A 21,056-nucleotide genomic window follows, 5' to 3' on the forward strand; every position below is an offset into this window, starting at 1 on the left:
AATAGGCAAAATAAATGAATAATGCAATTTAGACGTATAATAAATAAAAACGTAATTTTCAGCGTCACCTTAACAAATGACTGGTGAAAATTAAAGAAACAGAGAAAATAAGTACAAAATTTCGACGCTCGACGCCTATGACGATATCTCTCCCTCCTTTTTTTGAGCATTATCTGTTACACGGTCCCTTTACATTATATCAGTCTAAGTCGAAAAGGCAGCGGAAGCATCGAGAACACCGAATCGATATCTTCAGCAAGCGAAATGTCTCGTGCTCCGAAAGACATTCCGACATATTTCTCGTGCTAGTCTCAACTTAATAATTTTATAGATTTTTTCAAAATTCGATCAACTTTTTAAGTAACTGTGCACACTTCTTTATCGTGTTACGCCATCGATTGTTATCGTTCATCTTTGAAATCGCGCGACGCTCGTGTCCAACTGGAGGTGTGTGTTTGACGTCGTGCATTTTATCAACGGGTTTTATCATATTAATTACATAATCACGACTCGATTGCGCCGCTTGCTTCATTCGTCATAAATAAACATGCTTTCATGAACACACATGACGATAACAGCCGCGTATCAATAGTGCGAGTACAATCGCGTTCTCGTGTGCTCCACGAGCTGCTCTTTTTCTCGGCAGATCGGATAAAACTACAGTCAATGGCTCTCTCTGGGCGGCTGCTGATGATCGCGCGACTGGTACGTAAAATATATTCGAGTGAATACATTTGCGGGGTGAAAGATCCGCGTGAATGAAAAAACACGAGATCGAATGTTCCTGTAGAACGTCACGCGTGTCCGCGTCGGACATCGATAAGCGGCAAGCCGGCTGTGAACTTTGACATCTTGCCAACGCGACGGGAGACTTTAAATGCAACTCGATCCGTTTTAGCGCGAGCCAAGAGTGATTGTGCAATAAATTTTGCAAGTACGTTCATTAACCGCGTCATGAAAATCTCGTTTCTACCGTATTATTTTTTGACGACAGATTCTTCCATTAATTTGAAATTGGTTTAGTGAAACTGTGAAAGCGCCGATAATTTTTTCCGAACTATGAACTCAAAATGAAAAGTGAGTTTAACATCAAAGAGCCGAATGGATAACAGAGTTGCGTTTTTCATCTAATTTTCGGTGGAATTTTTTTTGTAATTTAATCGCAATTCGGAGCTTGTAACAATGTGATGATCAAAATTAACTTCATAAAAATCTTGAATACTACGAAATGCACTTTATGCTCACGTTATCTATCCTTGGAAATATTATATGTATATTTCAATAAATTAAATATTTATTATTAGATAAACGATAAAAATGATTTAATTTATTACCTTCAACATGTGATATCTTTTGATGCAATATCGGAACAAACGTGATTTTTCAAAGATAAATTGATATAAACTTTTGTATTTAATTTAACAACAAAAATTTATTTTAATATTAAATTACGCCAACCGTTTCTAACTTTTGTTTTAACATATAAATTGTCAAAAGACACAGATCATTATCTTTGTAATAATAGCCGCTCGACTATGAAATCACACACGTCATCGAGATAACTAATCAGAATCGAGATAACTAATCACTATCGAAAAGGAGCAGCAAAAGAAATGTAGCATACCTTTGTTAAAAGTAGATAATTCAAAATATTCGTCATCAAAAAATAATGTGGTGCATATTACAATATTATTCATGCAGTTTGAATAAGTAAAATAATCAACTGAACAAAACAGGAAGTGCACTTTTGTAAATAAGTCGGTACACTGTTCTGTATATTTGAATTGATTAAAACTGGCTTGCTGGCTTGGCAGTAGTCTATTTTAATCCGCGGATTAAAATCGAGAGCGCACTGTGTGTCAATACAACTTCTGTTTACGCAGGCCGGAAGATCACGCGACCCGATATGTCGATTTTTATCAACCAGCTCGACTTGCTCTGGCAAAGTGGTACCCTTTCAATTATCGGATATCGGCGAAGGAATTCGGGACGTCACGGTGAAAGAATGGTACGTTAAGATATTGATTCTTGGCCCAAGAAAGTTTGATCATTTTGACGACAGACAGATTGTCATAGCATTTTCAGATTCAATTGGAAAACATATATAGAAAATCATATAATGCAGTATAGCTGAAAAATTATTTTAAAATAACACGTAATAATATTTTACGAATTCCTCGTTCATTTGATATTTCAGGTTCGTGAAACCGGGAGATCGAGTGAGCCAGTTCGACGACATCTGCGAGGTGCAGAGCGACAAGGCGTCAGTGACGATTACGAGCCGCTACGACGGTCTTATCAAAGCTTTGCACTTTAAGGTGGACGATGTCGCTATGGTTGGGACAGCGCTGCTGGATATCGAAATAGACGACGACTCAAAGGACACCGAAGATGCGCGAGACACTGAAAGCAGCGCCGAGAGCCAGATGGTTGACAGTTTCGATAAGGAGAAGCAAACAGATGAAGCGGAATCGCGGAATAATGTTCTAGAAAAGACGTTAGTGACTCCGGCAGTGAGGAGAATAGCCATGGAAAACAATATAAAGCTGAAGGATGTAATAGCGACTGGTAAACAAGGAAGAGTGCTTAAGGAAGACATACTGGCGCACTTGCAAAAAGTTTCCACGACTTCGGAAGCGAAAACGACACGAACTCTTCCGCAAAAGACTATAACGGGGAGGACGATCGAACCGAAGGGATACTCGAGATATATGTGGAAAGCTATGACGAGGTCTTTGGTGAGTCATCGAGATGCCGAAAATAATTAGCTTCGATTTCAATGAACGACTAAATTTTATGCCGCATAATTTAATTTCTTTTTCAACAGAGCATACCGCACTTCGTGTACAGCGACGAGTGCAACGTGGACCGATTGATGCACTGTCGGAACGAAGTGAAGGACTCTTTAAAAGATAGAGACGTCCTTCTGACTATGATGCCGTTTTTCGTGAAGGCGGCCTCGAGAGCGTTGGAGCAGTGCCCCAAATTAAACGCCTGGCTGGACGAGGAGAGTCAGACGTTGCGAATTCTCGATAATCACAATATCGGGATCGCTATGGACACGCCGGAAGGCTTGGTGGTGCCAAATATCAAAAATGTGCAGAATCTCAGCGTTGTCGCGATCGCAAAGGAACTCAACAGGCTACAGAAGCTCGGCAAGCAGACGTCGATACCACTCGACGATTTAACCGATACGACGTTCTCGTTATCGAACATAGGCGTGGTAAGTATGCAATATTTATTCTCAAGATAAAGTAGTGTAGACACTAGCCTAGAGTGGCTAGTTAAAATCTCATCACTTAATCAATCATAAACGGAATATCAGAGAGAAGCTAAAAGCTATGTATATATAAGCCTATTACATCCACAAATAATGAATCAGAAATGCGTTTCGTGTGCGAATTTAATTACACTATTAAATATATTACTTTTATTGATACACGAAACGAATCTATCGCGCCTATCAAAATTTTTCAAAAATATTTAATAAATTTTCTTCAATCATGTTAAAATACATGTAATATAAAAATTCAAATAAAATATATAGAGAATGCATTTTATTCGATATTTTTTATATTAAAGTATAGTAACGAAACAACAATTAAATTTTATGATTTTTGTGGTAAAAGTTTTTAATATATCATTTTTCTCCGTAGAAAAAATATTATTTGAGACGGGATTTTACGGTTACTAAATTAAAAAAATAATAATAAAAAATCGTCTACATCAAAACAACAAATATATAAATAGACCAAGGCACATCGCGACTAATAACCAACTTTAATAAGAACCGAGGAATATTAAAAAAATGCCAGTCTCATGTAGAACCACCCGAATGAAACACATGCCAACACTACACCCATCCTAACCCTCTGAGTGGGTGGCAAGAGGGAGGCACCTCCTCGCTGTAATATATCCTACCCAGAGAATTTTGCTTACGAGTATAGATCGCAGCCACGCGACCGTCTAACGGCGCACGCGGAACCGCGTATTGTACGTATATTTACTTTTTTTTTATTTACTTGCAAAAAACGCACGCCACATACTTATATTAATTTTTTATTTATTCGAGTATTGCGAGAAACGAGCTTTTCTAGATCTCACATAGCGTGCCAGCCAATTGTGCTACGCTATCGCGGCAAATTCACAGGGATTTTATCACAAACAAATTATGCTTTACAAAAATCATTCATAATTAACAAAAAATATACTGTCGAATAAAATATTTTCATTATATATCTTATTTTAATATAATTAATTAAATTTATGCACGAAACAGGATTTTTAATTCACCAGTTATAGATTAAAAATTGAAAATTAATATAGATGTAAATCAAACGGCAGTTCGTCGAAAAATGGATGTGATTCTACATCTCCGTCAAATACGAGATAAATACGGATCTCTCGTAAATACGGATAATGGATAAGTAGGAATTTCACGTCAAAATAGTTTCTCTCTAACAAAATAAATCATGTCTTTATCGTTGACTAGAACGCAGTTAAGCAATTGTCATTTTTCAATGACAAAATTTGCCTTTACTCTATTCTCGTCTTCAAATTAATGCTTAAAAATTTCAGGCGGTCGAGCAGTTCGAATTACGAAATTGCTTATAAATATAAATATTTAATGAAATACTCGAAGGTTTTGAGATATTTATTGTTTATCTTTGTAGTGGCATTTCGCATCGTTCGTATCGTGTAATATGATGTACATGCAGTAAATCGAAAGTAATTGCGAAATACCACTGGAAAAATAAATAATTGAAATCTCACAAGTAAATAAAAAATGGATAAATAATAAATCAGTTACCTTGCAAAATTGTTCCGCCGATGCCAGATGCCTTCCGGACTTCCTTGGTCCATTGTTGACCGCTGCTTTATGGCACTCATTCACTAAAACACAATTAATCGATGACGCAAGCAGTAATTGCCAAAATATAATCTCTCGCGCGACTGTACTGGCTTTATGATTTATAAATCTATCGCGAGGATAATCGGCTTGAGTTGCCCGTCAGGATGGGAGGAATGAAAACAGGCAAATACCACGCGCGTACGCACGCTTCTTAGATCGCAAGCATAGAGCTTATATACTTGAAGACGCCTCGCAGCTCAAATCTTGTAACCAATTGTGAGTAAGAGAGGGATATATTTTCTGTTCTTCTTTTTCTATCTCTTCCACAAGCGTGAATAATTACTTGGAGAAAGACAAGAAGATGGAAAACATTATTTTCTCTTTCTTTCTCTCGATTCTACACGGGAGAGAAAGCAAAAGCGTCTTCAGATATATAAGCTTTATGATCGCAAGAAATGTAAACACACCTACACGCGTCGCGAACTAACACTGAAATACTTCAAGGTTCAACTCGGTGGTAGTTTTTTTCCGTTTTACGATCTATGATATACATGCGCTATTGTTTGCGCGCTATCACCTTGCTATCACCTTCGCACGGCGACATTCATTACGGCAGCGAGAAATCGTGAAACATCATTAAAAACTGATAAATCCATAAATCGTGATAAATATTAGAATATTATTTTCGACGGAAAAGTGCCAATTCACAGTTTGCACGAAATTACTTATTGAAACGCTCTAAAACGTAAAGTAAATATTTTATTTTTCATATCCGGAAAACACGGAACCTTACGAAAATTCTTTGGATTTAGCGTATCCGCGGCATGCAAAATTAAATGCAATTTTCGATTTCTCCTTCTCGTTTGCTAATCTACTCCGGAAATTCGAGCGGAAATGTAAAAAATCATTTATTTATTATTATTTTATTATTTGCGTTGGAAAATTTCAAGTAGTCTCGAGATCAAATAGTTCGAATTTTTCGCGAGCTAGATATGTTTCAAACTGTTCGATCTGTCCGAAATTTCTTACTTTGAACTGCTCGAATAATTCAGACACATAAAATATTGAAATCTTGTTTAAGCTCTAATCAAAAACTTTGCTTTTCCTTCTTATTTATTAAATAGTTGTCATAGTAAATTATTGATATAATAGATAGGTGGAACGTATACGAAGCCGATGATTTTGCCGCCGCAAGTGATAATCGGCGCGTTTGGGAAGGCGCAGAGGGTGCCGCGATTCGACGAGAAGGGAAACGTGATTCCGGCCAACATAATGTCCGTCAGTTGGTCCGCGGATCATCGCGTCCTCGACGGTGTCACGGTGGCAAGGTTCTCCAATTTGTGGAAGTATTACGTAGAGAACCCAGCGCATTTGCTGATCGGAGCGTGAAAATGCATATTTAAGATTATAATCTCTGAATATTTTACCTCTCTCGGAATAAGAAATTATTTTTGCAATCTCATTTTAATAAAATGTAAGCAATTTAAGACAGATGGAGTGAGAAATAAATAAGAAAATCGGCGCCCTAAATGTGAAATTTAACACTAATACCCGCTTGAATAAATCGCCAAGACACTTTGTACGTAAATATTAATTTATTTATTGCTGCACAACCAACTAGGACTTCTCGTTAAAGGTCAGACATCTTCCACTAACATATTCAAAATGCATAGTAATTGTATATCAGAAGACGACGTTCGGTGGAACGTAAGTATCTCTTTGTACATCGATCTGTTAAAAACTATAAATTATTCATGTGACAACCATAACGAACATACGCTAACGAAGTGGTTGTACCGCGATGGAGACAAATGGTACCGGTGAAACGACATTGTAACAACGCAATACAGTTATTTATTAACGATTGTCGATCGTCCAATTGTAAGAAACAAAGTTCTGGCACGAAAGCGAGTTTGAAACTCGCCTTGAAATTCATTTAACACACCGAGAACGAATGGAAGTAAAAAGTAAAAATACGAATGTATCGCAAATAAAAGGTACGACCACTTGATTGCTTTCTCGAGTTTGTTTTACATACGCACGATTAATCGCTTATTGTATATACACTCATGGGTACAGTTTAGAAGTATCAGTCACACGCTCAATCTTAGATTCGCAGTCACTCTGTAAACGATAGCGAGCGTCGCTTATGGCGTTTTCGAGCGAAGCGAATATCGATTGCTCTAAGAGCGAAGTTTTACTTTTAACACGATGTTCATTTTTTCCCTTATTGTTCGCGAAAAAGTAATTGAATATTTTGATTTCAATGCGAAACTCTCTGAGAGAATCCAAAGAAATTTCTCGACGAGACAATTATTTATTAAAGTTTGCTTCGATTGAAAACGCCATTAAACACGTAATAGGTATCCAAAAGATAGTCAGTCTGTTTAGTTAGAGTAGTAGAAAAGAGTACAATATGTGTTCGTGGTCCATGAAAGAGTGGAAACTTTTCCGTCAGCCAATATGTATTATTTCGCATTCCTTTGGTGCATTCTAATAATAATTATTAGATTAATCAAAACAAATTCATTCTTTTTTTTTTACGCGAAGAAGAAAAAATCTCTTGATCAATCTAACATTTTTTTCAACGCGTTTCTACGGAATGAAATGCAGCAATAAGACAAGAGGAGCAAACAGAAAAAAAACTAGCAGATATCTATAAATTAAAAGAAAAGAGAAAGTACTTAGAGAAAACTTTTAGTGTAATTTGGTCGGAAGATTAAATCGCCGTGACGACTTTAATAATGGAAATACGTGAAATGCAAAAACGGCGGAAACCATCGACACAAATCGACAAAAAGGGCACTAACATTCGTTATCGAGTTTGACTAGGTACGAATAACTCTAAACATTCTCTCTCTCTCGATGCGGAAGTTGAAATGCGAAGCGGCTTCTTTGATCGACCGTAAATTCGCCGTGAAATCTTATCATACGTAACACCAATGAAGAACAAAGATACAAATACAGACACTAACTTAGTAACAACAATTTATCACCTAACGCTCTGTCCTTCGGTATTCTTCTCCGCTACCTGAACACGATTCCAATCCCAAAATCTTAACCACTCTTTTAGAATTGCAAACGAAAATCGTAAAATACTTATCGTAAGATATTTTTCATATCTAAATAACGATATTAAACAACTTGATGTTAATTGTGTTAGCGACAAGTCACTTAACGTTGTTAATTAGAGAAGAATTGCGTTAATCGTGTTAATGAAATTAAATCAAATAGTAAATCAAATTGTTAAATCAAATAATTGCGAAGAAGAGGAAGCCAATTGCGCTTAGAATTCATTCCAAATCCGTGAAGAAGTCTTTAACCGAGAAGAGATGCAGAACGCCTGGCACGTCACAGGTAAGTCTTGTCTCCGCACTGTTTTGAATTATAACAATGTGCGCAATATATATATATGTATATATATGTATCTATAAACGCAACATATATATATGTAATAACCGAGTAACGATTCTGTTTGTGCTGCCATTTTTCAGTTCGCTTTGTGTTTCTCTTTACTACTCGCAACGTTTCCCTTTAACATTTTCCTTACATATCGACGCGATACGCGAAAGTACATTTTGTTTCATTCGCAATATCATGCTCGTTCTAACAACCGTCGCGCGGTGAACAGTTTCTACAAGGTACGAAATTCGTTCCTTCAACGAGAAATGAACGGAAAGAACGCGAGTAATTGCTAAATGAATCGCTAAATCAGTCGCGTTGATTCCGAAAGACGTTTCGAGTCCAACAATATTCATGATAAAAAATTAAATAACGTTATCGTGCACATATGTGGAACGCATGAGTTAGCGCGAAGCTCTTTCAATCCTTAAGCACTGGCGCGAAAGAAGACTTTGTCTATATATTAATATACGTATAAAACAATCAAAAATTTATGTATAATATATATATATATATTTCATAAAACTTATCAACGTTACGTATGTTCGGCAAATATCGAGCCTAATTATTGATAGAATTTTGTCAGTCGAATTTCTATTACGTTCGAATAGAAAGAGAAATATTCTTTTATACACACATGAGATTTTTTTAAATGTAATAATCGACGAGCGCACTCTTCGTTAACATTATACGCGCCTGTGTTTAAGGTGTAATAATGCGCGAGACGGTCGACGAAGACAATCTTTCGATCGCACCGAACGGTAGATTCGAAAGGGGGGTGCAAATGCGAAAGAAAGTATCCGTAGTGAATAACCCGCGTCGCAACTGTTAAACGGCTGAGGATTGACACTGACACGAGTATAAACATTATTATCGATATAAGTACGGCACATAGAAGAATATTTTCTTTTCTTTCCTACCAAGACAAGCGACAAGATCCCACAGAAAAAAAAGCGCATCTTATTGTTAACGACCGAATGCTCGATTATTCGGACAGTCCGATTATACGAATGACAGTTTTGTAAAAGTGATAATCGAACATTCGGCTCTAACCAGCGTTTGCGCAATATCGTGGTTCAACAATTCGGCAACTCCACACCGTTTCCTCTCGTAACATCAATCGAGCCATAAAATTTATAGCTTTGCCCTGTGCAATAACAACTACTATAGTCAACAGCTAATAAAGATCGCTATACATTCAAATCACGATAAAAAAGAGTCGATTATAATGTAAAAGAGCACGTATTTTTCTTCTGGCGAAGGTATACAAGATATTTTGCATCTACGAATTCCTCGAGGAATTTGTGAAACAGATGTTTTTCTTTACAAAAATGTAATTTTAAGATCGTTCTTTAATTTTTAAGGATTAAATATCTCGGATAAGATATTTAATTGAAAAAATAGAAGACTGAAATTTTTTTAATTGCTTATAATTGAAAAAATTCTTCGGTTTCGTCTTATATTTTTGTTAAGAAAAAATCGATTCTAAATTGCGCGAAGAATTCATGAGCAAAGTTTGCCGGTGGAAATCCTTGTAACGAATACTTTGACGTGAGAAAAATCGAGAGACTTATTTACACCGCTGAAGTCTATGGGACCTTGTCCAGCTTTTTTTTCTACAGATAAATTTTTCTATATATAATATATGTATATATATATGCATAGTATATATATCTTTCCTTTCTCAATATGTTATGTATATGGATAATAAATAGTACTTTATTTTCTGGCACATTGTCGGCACTCTCGTCGAGGGAGGATACGCAGAGAGATATATATAGATAGATGTAAATCAAACTCTATTCTATCAACATCGCACACGTGTACGTAAATGCGCGCGCGTCTCGGAGTCAGAGATTTCGGGAAAGACGTTATTGTTCTAGCCGTAATTATTTGAAGAGGAGTTACACAGCGGGTACATTACGTAATTCAATCCGCCTGCAGACCAAGTGTTGAAAAATAACATGCTCTATTTTTACTCTTATGGGGATCATCACTTTTCGTGTTCCGCATTAATCGCGAAACGATCGGTAATAGTATCCTAGCTTGTTTATGATATTATTCGACACAAATATATGTGTATGTGTGTGTGTGTAATATGTATGCTTGCGCACGAGATGTCTCATTTTGATCGATCAATATCAAATATCACCGAAATTATTAATGTAAAATATTTGCATAGATCGGCCAATATGCGGGACGCCTCGCATTTCTCTCATTTCTCCCACGAACGTGATGCGTTCACGTATCGATTTACGGATTTGATTAAAGAATATCTTTAAATATATATATATAGATATATATATAGATATATATATATATATATAAGTTTTATATATATATATATATAAAATGTATTCAGTCTGAAGTATGTAAAGCGATCATATATCATCTAAAAGAATTAGAAAAAGTTTTTTTGTTCTTCCTCGAATAACTTACAATCATTGGTGGCGACTTATCATCATAGACACAACAGCGCCGGTAGCACGCAGAACTGCAACGGCGTTATTGTGATCTGATTTGGTAAAGTCGATGCCGTCTACCTCTAGGATCTTGTCCCCCGGTCGAAGAGTACCCTGAGCCGGTCCATCCGGATTCACCTTCGTCACGATTATTCCCTGCGACAAAAACAAGAAATACCTATTTTCCATCTTTCAACGCGAAGATATATTCTCCTAAGAATAAAATTATATTTTACATTCAAAGTAGATTAAAGCGAGTAATTTGTGTAATCTACTTACGGTCTCCGCACCCGCCACTCCGCCAGCTATGCTGAAGCCGAGGCCTGGATTCTTCCTCACTTGAACAGGCAGCTTAGAGAAATTTAGGAAATTATGAAAAATAGTACTATTTTTTGTCATAAAAAAGTTTAGTGTATCTTACAAGTGAAATATGATCTCTGTTCCATATTAAAATTAAATTTTCTATATTAGAAAATCGATGTAATCGGTATGCTTCAGATTAAAATTTATCGATATGATTAATAGAATTTCTCATTTGAAAAATTCATCTTGAGAAATTAGAATTTTTGCGCTTTTATTTTATTCCGTTGGTATTATTAAAAAACATTGTGTGCGCAACAATATATTCCGTTTTGCAAATTACGTACCACATTCGCGTTTTTATGAGGACCGAACATCCACCTGAGTTTCGGCTTCCTCTCTGAATTCAGCATGTCATTAAATGCGGGACTCATTTGCTCTTTAAAGCTGTCGACATCGCTCACTGATTTGCCGTTCGTATTCATGTTCGGCGTGTCTCGGCCAGAATTCATCTCGCTCTTACAATTAGCGACAGCGGTGGTGTGAGACGTGACGTTCAATTCATCAGCGATTTTGTTCGTTTCAACGGGAGCGGCGACGTTCGCTCGACCGACATTCGACGCGTCGGTCGAGTTTGCGTTGTCGCACGCATTGCTACTCGTGACGTTTCCGTTCGTCAGCTTCCTCGATCGATCGAGCGGTTTCACCGGCGTCGACAACGGGCTCCGGTACTTCTTCCCCGTGATTGGCGACGTCGGTATGGAATACGCGTTCGACGTTCTACCCGCGTCGTACTCTTCGGCCGAGGTACTCTTGATCGAGCTCGTGTCGTTCATACTCGAATTTTCCATGTGTTTCGTTTTGAGAACAGGAATTTTGCTTGGCTTGAGGGCCCGATCGTTCTGTTCGGGATCGGCGCAGGAATCCGGGATCGGCGTGCAGGCTTGATCCGCGGTGGTTTGCTCGCGAGGATCCATCGACGCGTCGTCCGTCGACGCGCTTGAATTGGCGAGATCCGTTCGGTCGTCCTCCCGCACAGGCGTCTCGCACTCTTCGGTTCTCACCGATTCCGCGTTCTCATCGATGTTCTTCGGCGTGTTCGGAAACACCCCGGGCGAACTCGGGGGCGAGTTGAAGGGCAACGAAGGTGGCGGCAAGTGCGAATCCGCCTCGGTCGCTGGAAGAGTAAGGATTCACGTTAGAAAATTGCGTATCGTTTTCTTAATTTCTATATTCGAGTGAATAGTGACGACGTACGGCTGTTAAACTGCTGGAAGAGAGCGGCCTTCTTGGAGAACGCCGCCGCGATGTGATATGGTGGCGGAACCGGCGGTACATCGCAGGGTTTCGGCGTGACGGTCACCCGCGTCTGCTCGCCGTACTTGCCGTCCGTCACGTCGACGGGCATCGTCGTCCTGTAAGGCTCGATAAACTTCTCGGACTCAACTATCCTCGCCGTGTTCGCCTTGGAGTACTCGTCCGGCTTCCACGTAGAGTTTACATAATCGGCGACTGTCGGCGCCTTCGCGATGTATTCGGACGTGGGATTGCGAATGTACTTAGCCTCTCGGATGTCCGGACTCTTTTCCGTCGCTACCACCGTCTTGTTCGCCTCGTCGGAGGACTCCTCGGACACTGAGTGCTCCGTCGCCCCGGAATCGCTCGCCGAGCGATTGCTCTTGCAGATCTTCGCCGTGCGATCAACCGAAATTGTAGACATAGACGTACTCTACGGAGAAATAATGCAATAGAAGCAATTAACACGTGATTCTTATTTTTTTTATTAACTAACGTTTGTTAGCAAATCTATGTCGAGTTAAGCTATAAATAATTTTTTTAAATTTGTTATATTAGTTAAGATTTTATATACTATTCCCCAAAAAATAGAGGACATTTTTCAAACGCATAAAATTGAACAATTTTCAAACCGTTGAAATTCGGCAAAAAATTATCGCAAAGAAAAAATTGAAAAACCAAGTATAAAAAGTGTATCTGAAAAGTGTTCCCCAGTTTTTGTATATTTATTTGAACCCGAGTAATTTTATTGTTTGGTAAAAGGAGACTCACTCTTTGATCGTGAATGGATTGATGATGCAGATTACGGGCGTGCCTGGCGAGGTTGCGCAGCTCCTTGGGGTAAGGGGTCGGTGCTCGATGAAGTTGCCTGGGGACCTCAGAATCTATCTCAGCAGCGAAACATATCCTCTTGCCGGTTCCGATAATCGAGCTCGAAATCGGTCCTGCGTTCTGCGCCATTTCTACGAACGATCGACAAATACTTTAGTAAAAGATCGCTGTTAAAAAAATGATATCAATATCCTTGCTAACAAACGCGATGTTTTTCAATGCAAACTTTTATTCTTTGATATTCGATACCGACTCCTCGATATCTCACCATTTCATTCCTCATCTTCCTGTTCTTCCTGTTCTTCCTCCTCTTCCACTAGCAGCGTGAATGAATATCGCATTTCATCATTAATTCAAGATACAAGTCAAGCGCAATTTATGTTGAATCGACAAATCTTTCGAAACGAAAAATCGAAGAAGACAATGACGCGATGTGAAAGATACTCACGCTCTAAATCCTGCCGCGGCTTCTGAGGTAGCATGAAACAGCTCAGCACCATCATATCCTCCTCGCAATTGAACTCCTGCTGCAACGGCACTAACGGTTGGCTCTGATTGTCGCTCAGCCACAACGCCTTCAGGTTGCTGAGATTCAGCATGGAGACCGGTAAAAACTTGATGCCGTTGTTGACGAGATTGAGCACCCGCAGCGAGGACAGGTGGCCCAGCTCGGGCGGCACGCGCGTCAAGTTGTTCGATCGCAAGGAGAGCAAGGACAGCGCCGTGCAGCTGCCAATCTCGGCCGGCAGCGCGCGCAGATAATTATTGTCCGCGTTGAGACAGTGCAGCTTACGCAGCAAGCCTATCGAAGACGGCAAGTACTCGAGAAAGTTCTTAGTGATTATAAGCTCCTCTAAGCTCGACATCTGGCCGATGTCATTCGGCAGTGCGTTCAATTGATTGTCGTCGATCTTGAGGGTGACGATCGTGCGCAGGTAACAGAGCGTGTCGGGCAGCTCGTACATCTCGTTCGAAGACAGATTCATGATCGAAATGTCCCGCCAGCCGCGTATCTCCATCGGGAGCGCGTGCACCGCGTTCATCGTGCAGTCGAAGTGATTCAAGCGGTAGAGCTGCTCGACGTTCGACGGGACGCGCCTGATATCGTTGCCGTCGATCCACAGCTCCGTGAGATTGATGAGATCCCCGACGACTTCAGGCTGTCATAAATAACAATATTATGAAAAACTTGCCTCTAAAAAAAAAAGTAGAAAATGAAAACTTTTATTATATTACATATTATTATAGAAACTTCAGCTATTAATCAGGTGTAACTGAAATACGATAATTTGAAGTATTTTTAATTAGATCAGTCGTCGTCTTACTAGCTCCGTGAAGTCATTGTTGCCGATGTCGAGCCTCTGCAGATTCACCAAGCGGCTCATACTCTTAGGCAACGTCATCATGTTGTTCTCCCGCAACTCGAGCGTCCTCAAGCCTGACAGTCGTCCGAAATTAGCCGGCAGGTATTCTATGTACGCGTCATTTATGTAGAGCTCACGCAATCCGACAATATGCGTTATAGCGTCCGGAAAACGGTCGAAAGGATTGACACTAATGTCTATGGAACGAAGACTCTTGCATTCCTTTATACTGTCTGGTAACTCTTTTATACCTACCAAAAAAGTAGGAACACAAAGATTTTTAAGGTATAATATTTTGTCACACATGTCACACGGATTCGATATATCGAGATATACTGACTGTTTTTGCTGAGATCTAGATGTTCCAGGTTGATTAACGACGCTATGGCGGGTGGTAATGTAGTAATGTCATTATCGCTAAGCGAAAGCATTCTCAACTCGTGGCACTGAAATAGCGGCCTGGGAAGATCTTTTATCTGAGAAAGAAAAACGTTAATTTTTATATGATGTAATTATAATTGAATTCTCATTTTAATAGATTGAGAAAGCACTCACTCTATTGGCATCGAGATACAATTTTTCCAACGTTCTTTCGTAAATGAACACATCGGGTGGTACATCATAGAGATTACAGTGATTCAGCTGCAGCTCGCAGATGTCTTCTTCCTGGGTTCTCAGACACGCGGCGCACTGCCACCAAGCGCTACCCATTTCATGTGTCTACAGCTGCAGAACAGAAATATATACATCGAACCGATTAATTTATCGTGTACATATTTGTTACAATGAAATTTATCTTATTTTACTGTTAATTAAAAATTAAAAAATTAAATTTTCAGTTTTACAAATATTTTTAGAAGCGTTCATTTTCTTTAGCACATTTCTGCTTAATTTAACAATCTACTTACAAAATCTTTAATCTCTTTTCTCCAATTTAGCATAATTACTCTGATTATTGTAGCTAACATCGAGACAAATTATACTATAATTACCTGTGACATTTTACAATTAATTCTTATTTTATTAAATGTTAGAAGCACAAGAGAACGTTACCTCTCACCTGTGGAACTCTCAGGAACGATCCGGCGAGGGCATCGACGCGCATAAGTGCCGTGATCCACCGAGAGACAGATCGCTCCACTCGCGAAAACGTCGCCGACGACGATCATTCGTGGAGACGAGAGGAATCGCGCGCGATCTTCGGCCGTAGATCGCCGTATCACCGCGTCGCGCCGCAATCACGACGTCGCCGCGAGCAGCAGCGGTCGGGAATCGTCGCGTCGCAGCAGCGCTCAGGAATCGGCATCGCCGGTGACGTCGTCGCACTAGGTTCGCCCTCGCTCGCCGGGATAATGGAAAAGCGCGCGATGAGGGAGAAACGTCAAGAGGAAGTGTCACGGCGACTCGCGTCGATCCGTCGCGACCTTGCCGCTCGTCTCGGGCGCATATCTCACTCTTTCCTCATCGTAACAATCGCTCTGCACCGTGCGCCGATCGCGGAGATCCCCGTTCTCGATTCCCGTACGCCGACAAGACGCGATTTCACTCCTTTTTTGAAACCCTCTTCCGAACTGCGAGCCTGAGATACGTTCTAATCGACGCCGTGAGCGATGACCAGGGGGAGAAGGAAAGAAGAGGAGCCCAAACGCTCCAAACTGCCATGCTGAACATGAAACACCGTAACGCCGCCTTACGGAGTATGGAAAACTATAAGGGTTGTCCAGAAAAAAAAGAAGAAAAACAGATTGGAGCAGGGAAAAAATAAGCGCCGCAGGATGTTGCTCCAGGCATTATCCTGCGGTATTATACCGTCCAACCGCACGTTGTAAATGAATGCTAAGACATACAATGCGCTTCAGGTAGAAATTTCTCACCCATCCAGTTTACAAAAGATCTGTCATTTTGTGGTTTTCAGTCACTATAAAAAGCACCCCGACGCTGAAATTTATAAAACAGGTTTATTTTTTTCTTGTGTGAAAAACACACGTAAATTTAGAATATTTTATATGTCGTTTTTTAACAGGAAGAATCGGCACAAATTATCTGAACAATTCAAAATTTGGCTCATAATATACTTCACAAATTTTTCGAAATTTATAGTCAACTTAAAAAAAATTTGTTATATGTATTGCTATTCTTTTTCTTCAATTTCGAAGCGTGTGAAAATGGAAAACACTATCGCTTTTTGCGCGCTCCGAAAAACTTCTGAAAAATGTTAAATAATTTTGTGTAAGTATATTTATACTTACAAAATTATAAAGTAATAAAACAATGTTGTCGAATGATCTGGTTCATATTTTATTTGAAAGATTCTTGAAATTATCTGATCTAGTGATGTGTGATAGGATCGCACATCGGATGCGATCTGAGTTTGTACATGTTCCATGCTTGTCTGCCTTTGCTGATCTGACCTTGCATGGTCTAACCAAGCCTAACTTGATGTGCCTGACAGTAGGTCTGTTCTTTTTACTGGCTGCACTAGTTCAGAGTTTATCTTTTTCCCTCCACATTGAAAGAAGAAAGATGAACTCTGAACTAGTGCAGCCAGTTCAGCTAAAAAGAGCAGACCTAGTAATACAATACACATAGTTCAGAACAGACTTACTGAGCGTAAAAATATTTGTCACAAGGTGATTTCTATTTTCCAATCTCTTATTTTATTTTTAATAAAAAAATATGCTATTGAAATAATTGCAAATAATGTCGTTTAACCTTTTTCGATCAGGATGAAAGGTGACGTAGGATAAAATTGAAACATCATTAATGCATGGATAACCTTAGTCATTTTTAAAGATCTCCTGTTGATAAGGTATGTCTAACTCCAAAATATTTTTCAGGAGTTTTTCGGAGCGCGCAAAAATCGCGATACTGTTCTCCACTTTCACGTGCTTCGAAAGTTAACAAAAAGAATAGCAATATATATAACAAATTTTTTTAAGTTGACTATAGATTTCGAAAAATTTGTCGCAATATTATGAGCCAAATGTATTCGTCGGATTTGAAAAGCTGGCCGGTATTCAGCCTGTTGACGCCGGAATTTGTATCGCAAATTCACATGGTAGTAGTGTATGGTAAGTTCTTTCTTTTCCTCTTGTATCTTTTGCTAATTTTAATTTATTGTTACTTACGATCTGATATTTTGCAATTTAGGTAACTTGGGCAATGAGGCTTTAATCGTGACGAAGGACAAGATGGTATATGCCTTGGGTAATAATATTGCTGGCTGTTTGGGGACTGGAGATGCGCATAGCACATTGTATCCCAAAAAAATAGACGCTCTCTGCAGCAAAGAAATAAAGACGTTCGCTTATGGAAGCGGGCCTCATGTCTTGGCACTTACAGAAAAAGGAGAGGTAAGGAAAATTACTCTTATTAAACGGTAAAAGTGATTAAAAGGGATTCAAAATCGTTGACTATTATTATTCTATATGAAATGTGTGATTCTATGTGAAATGTGAAATACTGGAGATTTTACAAAATCGCCAAATCAAGTAAAGTAAATGTCAAAATTAACAATAATACCTTTGAAAGGTGTATTCCTGGGGTCACAATGGTTATTGCGAATTGGGAAACGGCACCTGCAACCAAGGTCTCACGCCCACCCTAGTAACCATGCCTTCCGTAGGAGCAGTGGGCAGTTTGAACGTAAAATGCATCGTGGACATAGCATGCGGGAGTCATCATTCTCTCGCTCTCACTGAGGATGGAGAAGTAAGCGACAAGGACAAAATATAATAGTAGAATTAATTATACGTTTCAAAATATGCCTTCCTCACCCGACATTTTCCGAATCGTCTGTTGCAGGTGTACGCCTGGGGGCAAAACAATTGCGGACAAGTGGGCAACAGCATCAGCACGAATCAGGGCGCGCCGAGGCAAGTGAACTCCAGCCTGGTCGGAAAGAAGATCGTCCACATCGCCTGCGGCCAGACCTCGAGCATGGCGCTCACCGACAACGGCGAGGTGTACGGCTGGGGCTACAACGGCGTCGGCCAGCTGGGGATCGGCAATTACGTGAACCAAGCGAATCCGTGTCGCGTCGGCTCGCTGATAGGCGTCGTGATAGGTAATCAAGCTTGTCTTTGACGGTTCGTCTCCGACGGTGCGATTCTAATCGCTCGCAAACGCAAGCAAGGTGTCGCTGTGCCTCGATGTGACGTTTTCAGTCAAGGTAGCCTGCGGTTACGCGCACACCCTGGCACTCACTGACGAGGGGAAGCTTTACGTCTGGGGCGGGAACAGCTACGGGCAGCTAGGCATCGGGAACAAGACAAACGCTTGTAATCCAGTCACGGTAAATTTGTTGTTCAAATATCGCGGAAGAGATAAACGAAAAAGAAAATTGTGGAATTTTGTGACTGACAGCTGGACCGCGCATTTGTGCAAGAGATGGGAAGAGTGTCGGATATCGCCGCCCTACATTACAATCATATCAGCGTCGCCGTTGGCGAGGGTGGATGCGTCTACATGTGGGGTCATTGCCGCGGTCAGAGCATCACGACGCCAACCGCTACGCCGTTCTCCAGCATACACGACGCACTCGCCTGCTACGCGTCGCCAAGCGTCATGCACGAACCGCTCGTCTTGCATACGGACGAAGAGTCGAGTATCCTGGAGAGCTTGGGTGCTGCGTTTGACGATGCCGTATGTTTCACTCTTTGTCTCGTGCTTATTTAGTTTTATATTCATCATTTAATGCTAATATCATATGTATAATTCTTAAAAAAAAAAGGACATGAACCAAAAGCACGAACGTATCGGAGCGCAAAAAATATTACAAAGTTAAAAGAGTAGAAAATCTTTGTCTCTAAAAATTGTTTTATTTTACTTTTTCTAATTTTATAACAGTTTTTGCGCTTTGACATCCATGTTTTTAGTTCATAATTTTTTTATACGTACACTATTTATCAAAAAGATCGACGCAAGCCTTTTGCATTCAGTGAAACTTTGTACATGCTGTGTTGATTAGAAGATTAAAAAATAATAAGAATGTCACAGTACAAGAACCATTTATTTAAGAAAATCTCTGTCTTAAATGTGCGGAATAATATTTTGTAAAGGTCACGAATCTAAAATTATTTTGTCCAAGTGCATCGATTTGTTTGATAAATAGTATATTTAACAAGATTTTTGTGCTTCTCTGACATAGGAGACAAGCGATCTCACAATAGAAGTGAAAGGACAGCCCATCTACGTGCACAAAGCTATCCTGAAAATCCGCTGTCCGTATTTTAGAACCATGTTTACGCCCAATTGGACGGAAAATAATCAGAGGTAAGCGCATTTAAAAAAAAAAAACCTGTATTATTATTATTTTTTAAGCCTGCTTCTTTCGTCACATGTTCTTTCCGACAGTGTCATCGAGCACGATCAGTTTTCCTACGTGGTGTACAAAGCTTTTCTAAAATACTTGTATACCGGCGTGATCGATCTACCGGCTGAAAAAGCGTTAGGTGAGTTCGAGTTCTGTTGTTCTGCAACTATCAAACATGATTGAAGCAATGCTTTTGCAGAGCTTTTGGACCTGGCTAACGTGTACTGCGAGAGCAATCTCAAGAGGCGCTGCATTCAAATGATAAAGCAAGGGATCACCATAGCGAACGTGGCTTTTCTCTACAGTACCGCGATCGAGTACAACGCGGAGGTAGCAATGTTCTACAACGTATCGCTGTTAATTTAAATTTCGCTGACTGCGTAATTATTTTTTACAGGAGCTGGAGGAATTCTGCTTCAGATTCGCCCTGAATCACATGACGGCTGTTGCGCAAACGGAAAATTTCGCCAAACTGGACGAGAACACGATAAAAACTTTTATAATTAAGGCGGCCAAAGCCGGTGCTTTCCGGACGTGATCCGACTGTTTGTCTTACATTAAAGGTGATACGCTTTGACGGAGGTAAGGGACGGCTCATCGAATTTATACGTGCGCCATGCGAGCACTCGCGGCGCGAATTCCTAGTCGAATCGATCGACGAAAGACTTATTCCAAGAAGACTCGTTTTCTGCATTTCGCTATTTGCGTTTCGTGTAAATAATAAATGAAATAAGCAGCCGCGTTGTTTTGCGGTTTCGCTTAGCGCATCTTCGTATACGAGATTTCTCTCATGACATTCGTCGATTCGCTTTAATTGAAAAGGTGATCCTGCGAGGTACCTGATATTACTTTTAGAATTTGCATAAGCAATGAAAAACAAAAGACAACGTTATTTATTGAGACGCAATCGAAGAGAATAAACTCAGTCCGCGCTGCAGGCGAATTGTTATAATTGCTGACATATCGAATTTCTTCGACAGCTGTGAAAACTTTATCCTTCCGCTTATCATTCCTGATGCGCAGCGATGCGTATAACTTTTGCGCATGAATTGCGCCGATATTTTGTTTACCGTGATCTATAATAAACAACCGATAAGATATATCCAGATGTACAATGTATACTCGAATAGCAATAAAATTTTCTAGCATTGCCAATACTCTCCACCGTCATCCCTCGATACATTATGCCTACCAATATTAATAATAGCGGAGAATAAATAATGCAAGGGAAAATC

General features: G+C 39.7%; 3 protein-coding genes across 9 annotated transcripts in view; 2 read left to right on the top strand and 1 right to left on the bottom strand.

Moving 5' to 3' along the window:
• Lap1 (leucine rich repeat containing protein 7 lap1) overlaps positions 1-16,328 on the bottom strand; it is a 39,522-nt gene extending 23,194 nt beyond the window's left edge. The window contains exons 1-11 of one of the 3 annotated variants that reach the window (XR_010891431.1): positions 15,561-16,328; positions 15,063-15,233; positions 14,848-14,983; positions 14,469-14,758; positions 13,592-14,303; positions 13,084-13,274; positions 12,274-12,745; positions 11,364-12,193; positions 10,996-11,067; positions 10,694-10,872; positions 4,811-4,893 (exon numbers count right to left, since the gene is read on the bottom strand). Coding sequence is in view for 2 of the 3 variants with exons in the window: in XM_012374860.2 (XP_012230283.2) it covers positions 10,696-10,872; positions 10,996-11,067; positions 11,364-12,193; positions 12,274-12,745; positions 13,084-13,274; positions 13,592-14,303; positions 14,469-14,758; positions 14,848-14,983; positions 15,063-15,218 (3,036 nt within the window). In the remaining variant the exon portion in view is untranslated. Of the gene's footprint in view, positions 1-4,810; positions 4,894-6,428; positions 10,873-10,995; positions 11,068-11,363; positions 12,194-12,273; positions 12,746-13,083; positions 13,275-13,591; positions 14,304-14,468; positions 14,759-14,847; positions 14,984-15,062; positions 15,234-15,560 lie in introns of those variants that run through there. The other 2 variants (XM_012374860.2, XM_012374859.2) reach the window with 2 other exon arrangements.
• Positions 12-6,382, top strand: Dbct (Dihydrolipoamide branched chain transacylase E2). Its single transcript, XM_012374881.2, has 5 exons — positions 12-705; positions 1,884-2,008; positions 2,198-2,738; positions 2,828-3,223; positions 6,005-6,382. Exons 1-5 carry the CDS (start codon positions 556-558, stop codon positions 6,239-6,241), a joined length of 1,449 nt encoding a protein of 482 aa, XP_012230304.1. The 5' UTR covers positions 12-555; the 3' UTR covers positions 6,242-6,382.
• Positions 16,329-17,037: 709 nt separating the features above from the next.
• Positions 17,038-20,978, top strand: LOC105676747 (RCC1 and BTB domain-containing protein 1). Of its 5 annotated transcripts, none has more exons than XM_012374875.2 (12): positions 17,038-17,137; positions 17,233-17,316; positions 17,447-17,578; positions 17,658-17,860; positions 18,039-18,218; positions 18,312-18,573; positions 18,674-18,801; positions 18,873-19,151; positions 19,657-19,781; positions 19,863-19,960; positions 20,021-20,151; positions 20,219-20,978. In XM_012374875.2, exons 3-12 carry the CDS (start codon positions 17,482-17,484, stop codon positions 20,357-20,359), a joined length of 1,644 nt encoding a protein of 547 aa, XP_012230298.1. In that variant the 5' UTR covers positions 17,038-17,137; positions 17,233-17,316; positions 17,447-17,481; the 3' UTR covers positions 20,360-20,978. The 5 variants fall into 5 exon arrangements, with proteins under 5 accessions (XP_012230298.1, XP_012230301.1, XP_067216309.1 ...); XM_012374878.2 differs by having other exon boundaries at positions 17,457-17,578; XM_067360208.1 differs by having other exon boundaries at positions 17,070-17,316.
• Positions 20,979-21,056: the final 78 nt, after the last annotated feature.

This window comes from Linepithema humile, chromosome 8, assembly GCF_040581485.1.
Source record: "Linepithema humile isolate Giens D197 chromosome 8, Lhum_UNIL_v1.0, whole genome shotgun sequence".
Taxonomy (NCBI): Eukaryota; Metazoa; Arthropoda; class Insecta; order Hymenoptera; family Formicidae; genus Linepithema; species Linepithema humile.

What these genes read in the sequence shown, in the direction of transcription:
- Dbct (XM_012374881.2), top strand. Translation starts at nt 556, where the DNA reads ATGAACACACATGACGATAACAGCCGCGTATCAATAGTGCGAGTACAA. An exon ending in AAGCTATGACGAGGTCTTTG is followed by an intron (nt 2,739 to 2,827) that starts GTGAGTCATCGA and finishes CTTTTTCAACAG; the next exon opens with AGCATACCGCACTTCGTGTA. An exon ending in CGTTATCGAACATAGGCGTG is followed by an intron (nt 3,224 to 6,004) that starts GTAAGTATGCAA and finishes TTGATATAATAG; the next exon opens with ATAGGTGGAACGTATACGAA.
- LOC105676747 (XM_012374875.2), top strand. Translation starts at nt 17,482, where the DNA reads ATGAGCCAAATGTATTCGTCGGATTTGAAAAGCTGGCCGGTATTCAGC. An exon ending in GCTGATAGGCGTCGTGATAG is followed by an intron (nt 18,574 to 18,673) that starts GTAATCAAGCTT and finishes TGACGTTTTCAG; the next exon opens with TCAAGGTAGCCTGCGGTTAC. An exon ending in CGATCGAGTACAACGCGGAG is followed by an intron (nt 20,152 to 20,218) that starts GTAGCAATGTTC and finishes TATTTTTTACAG; the next exon opens with GAGCTGGAGGAATTCTGCTT.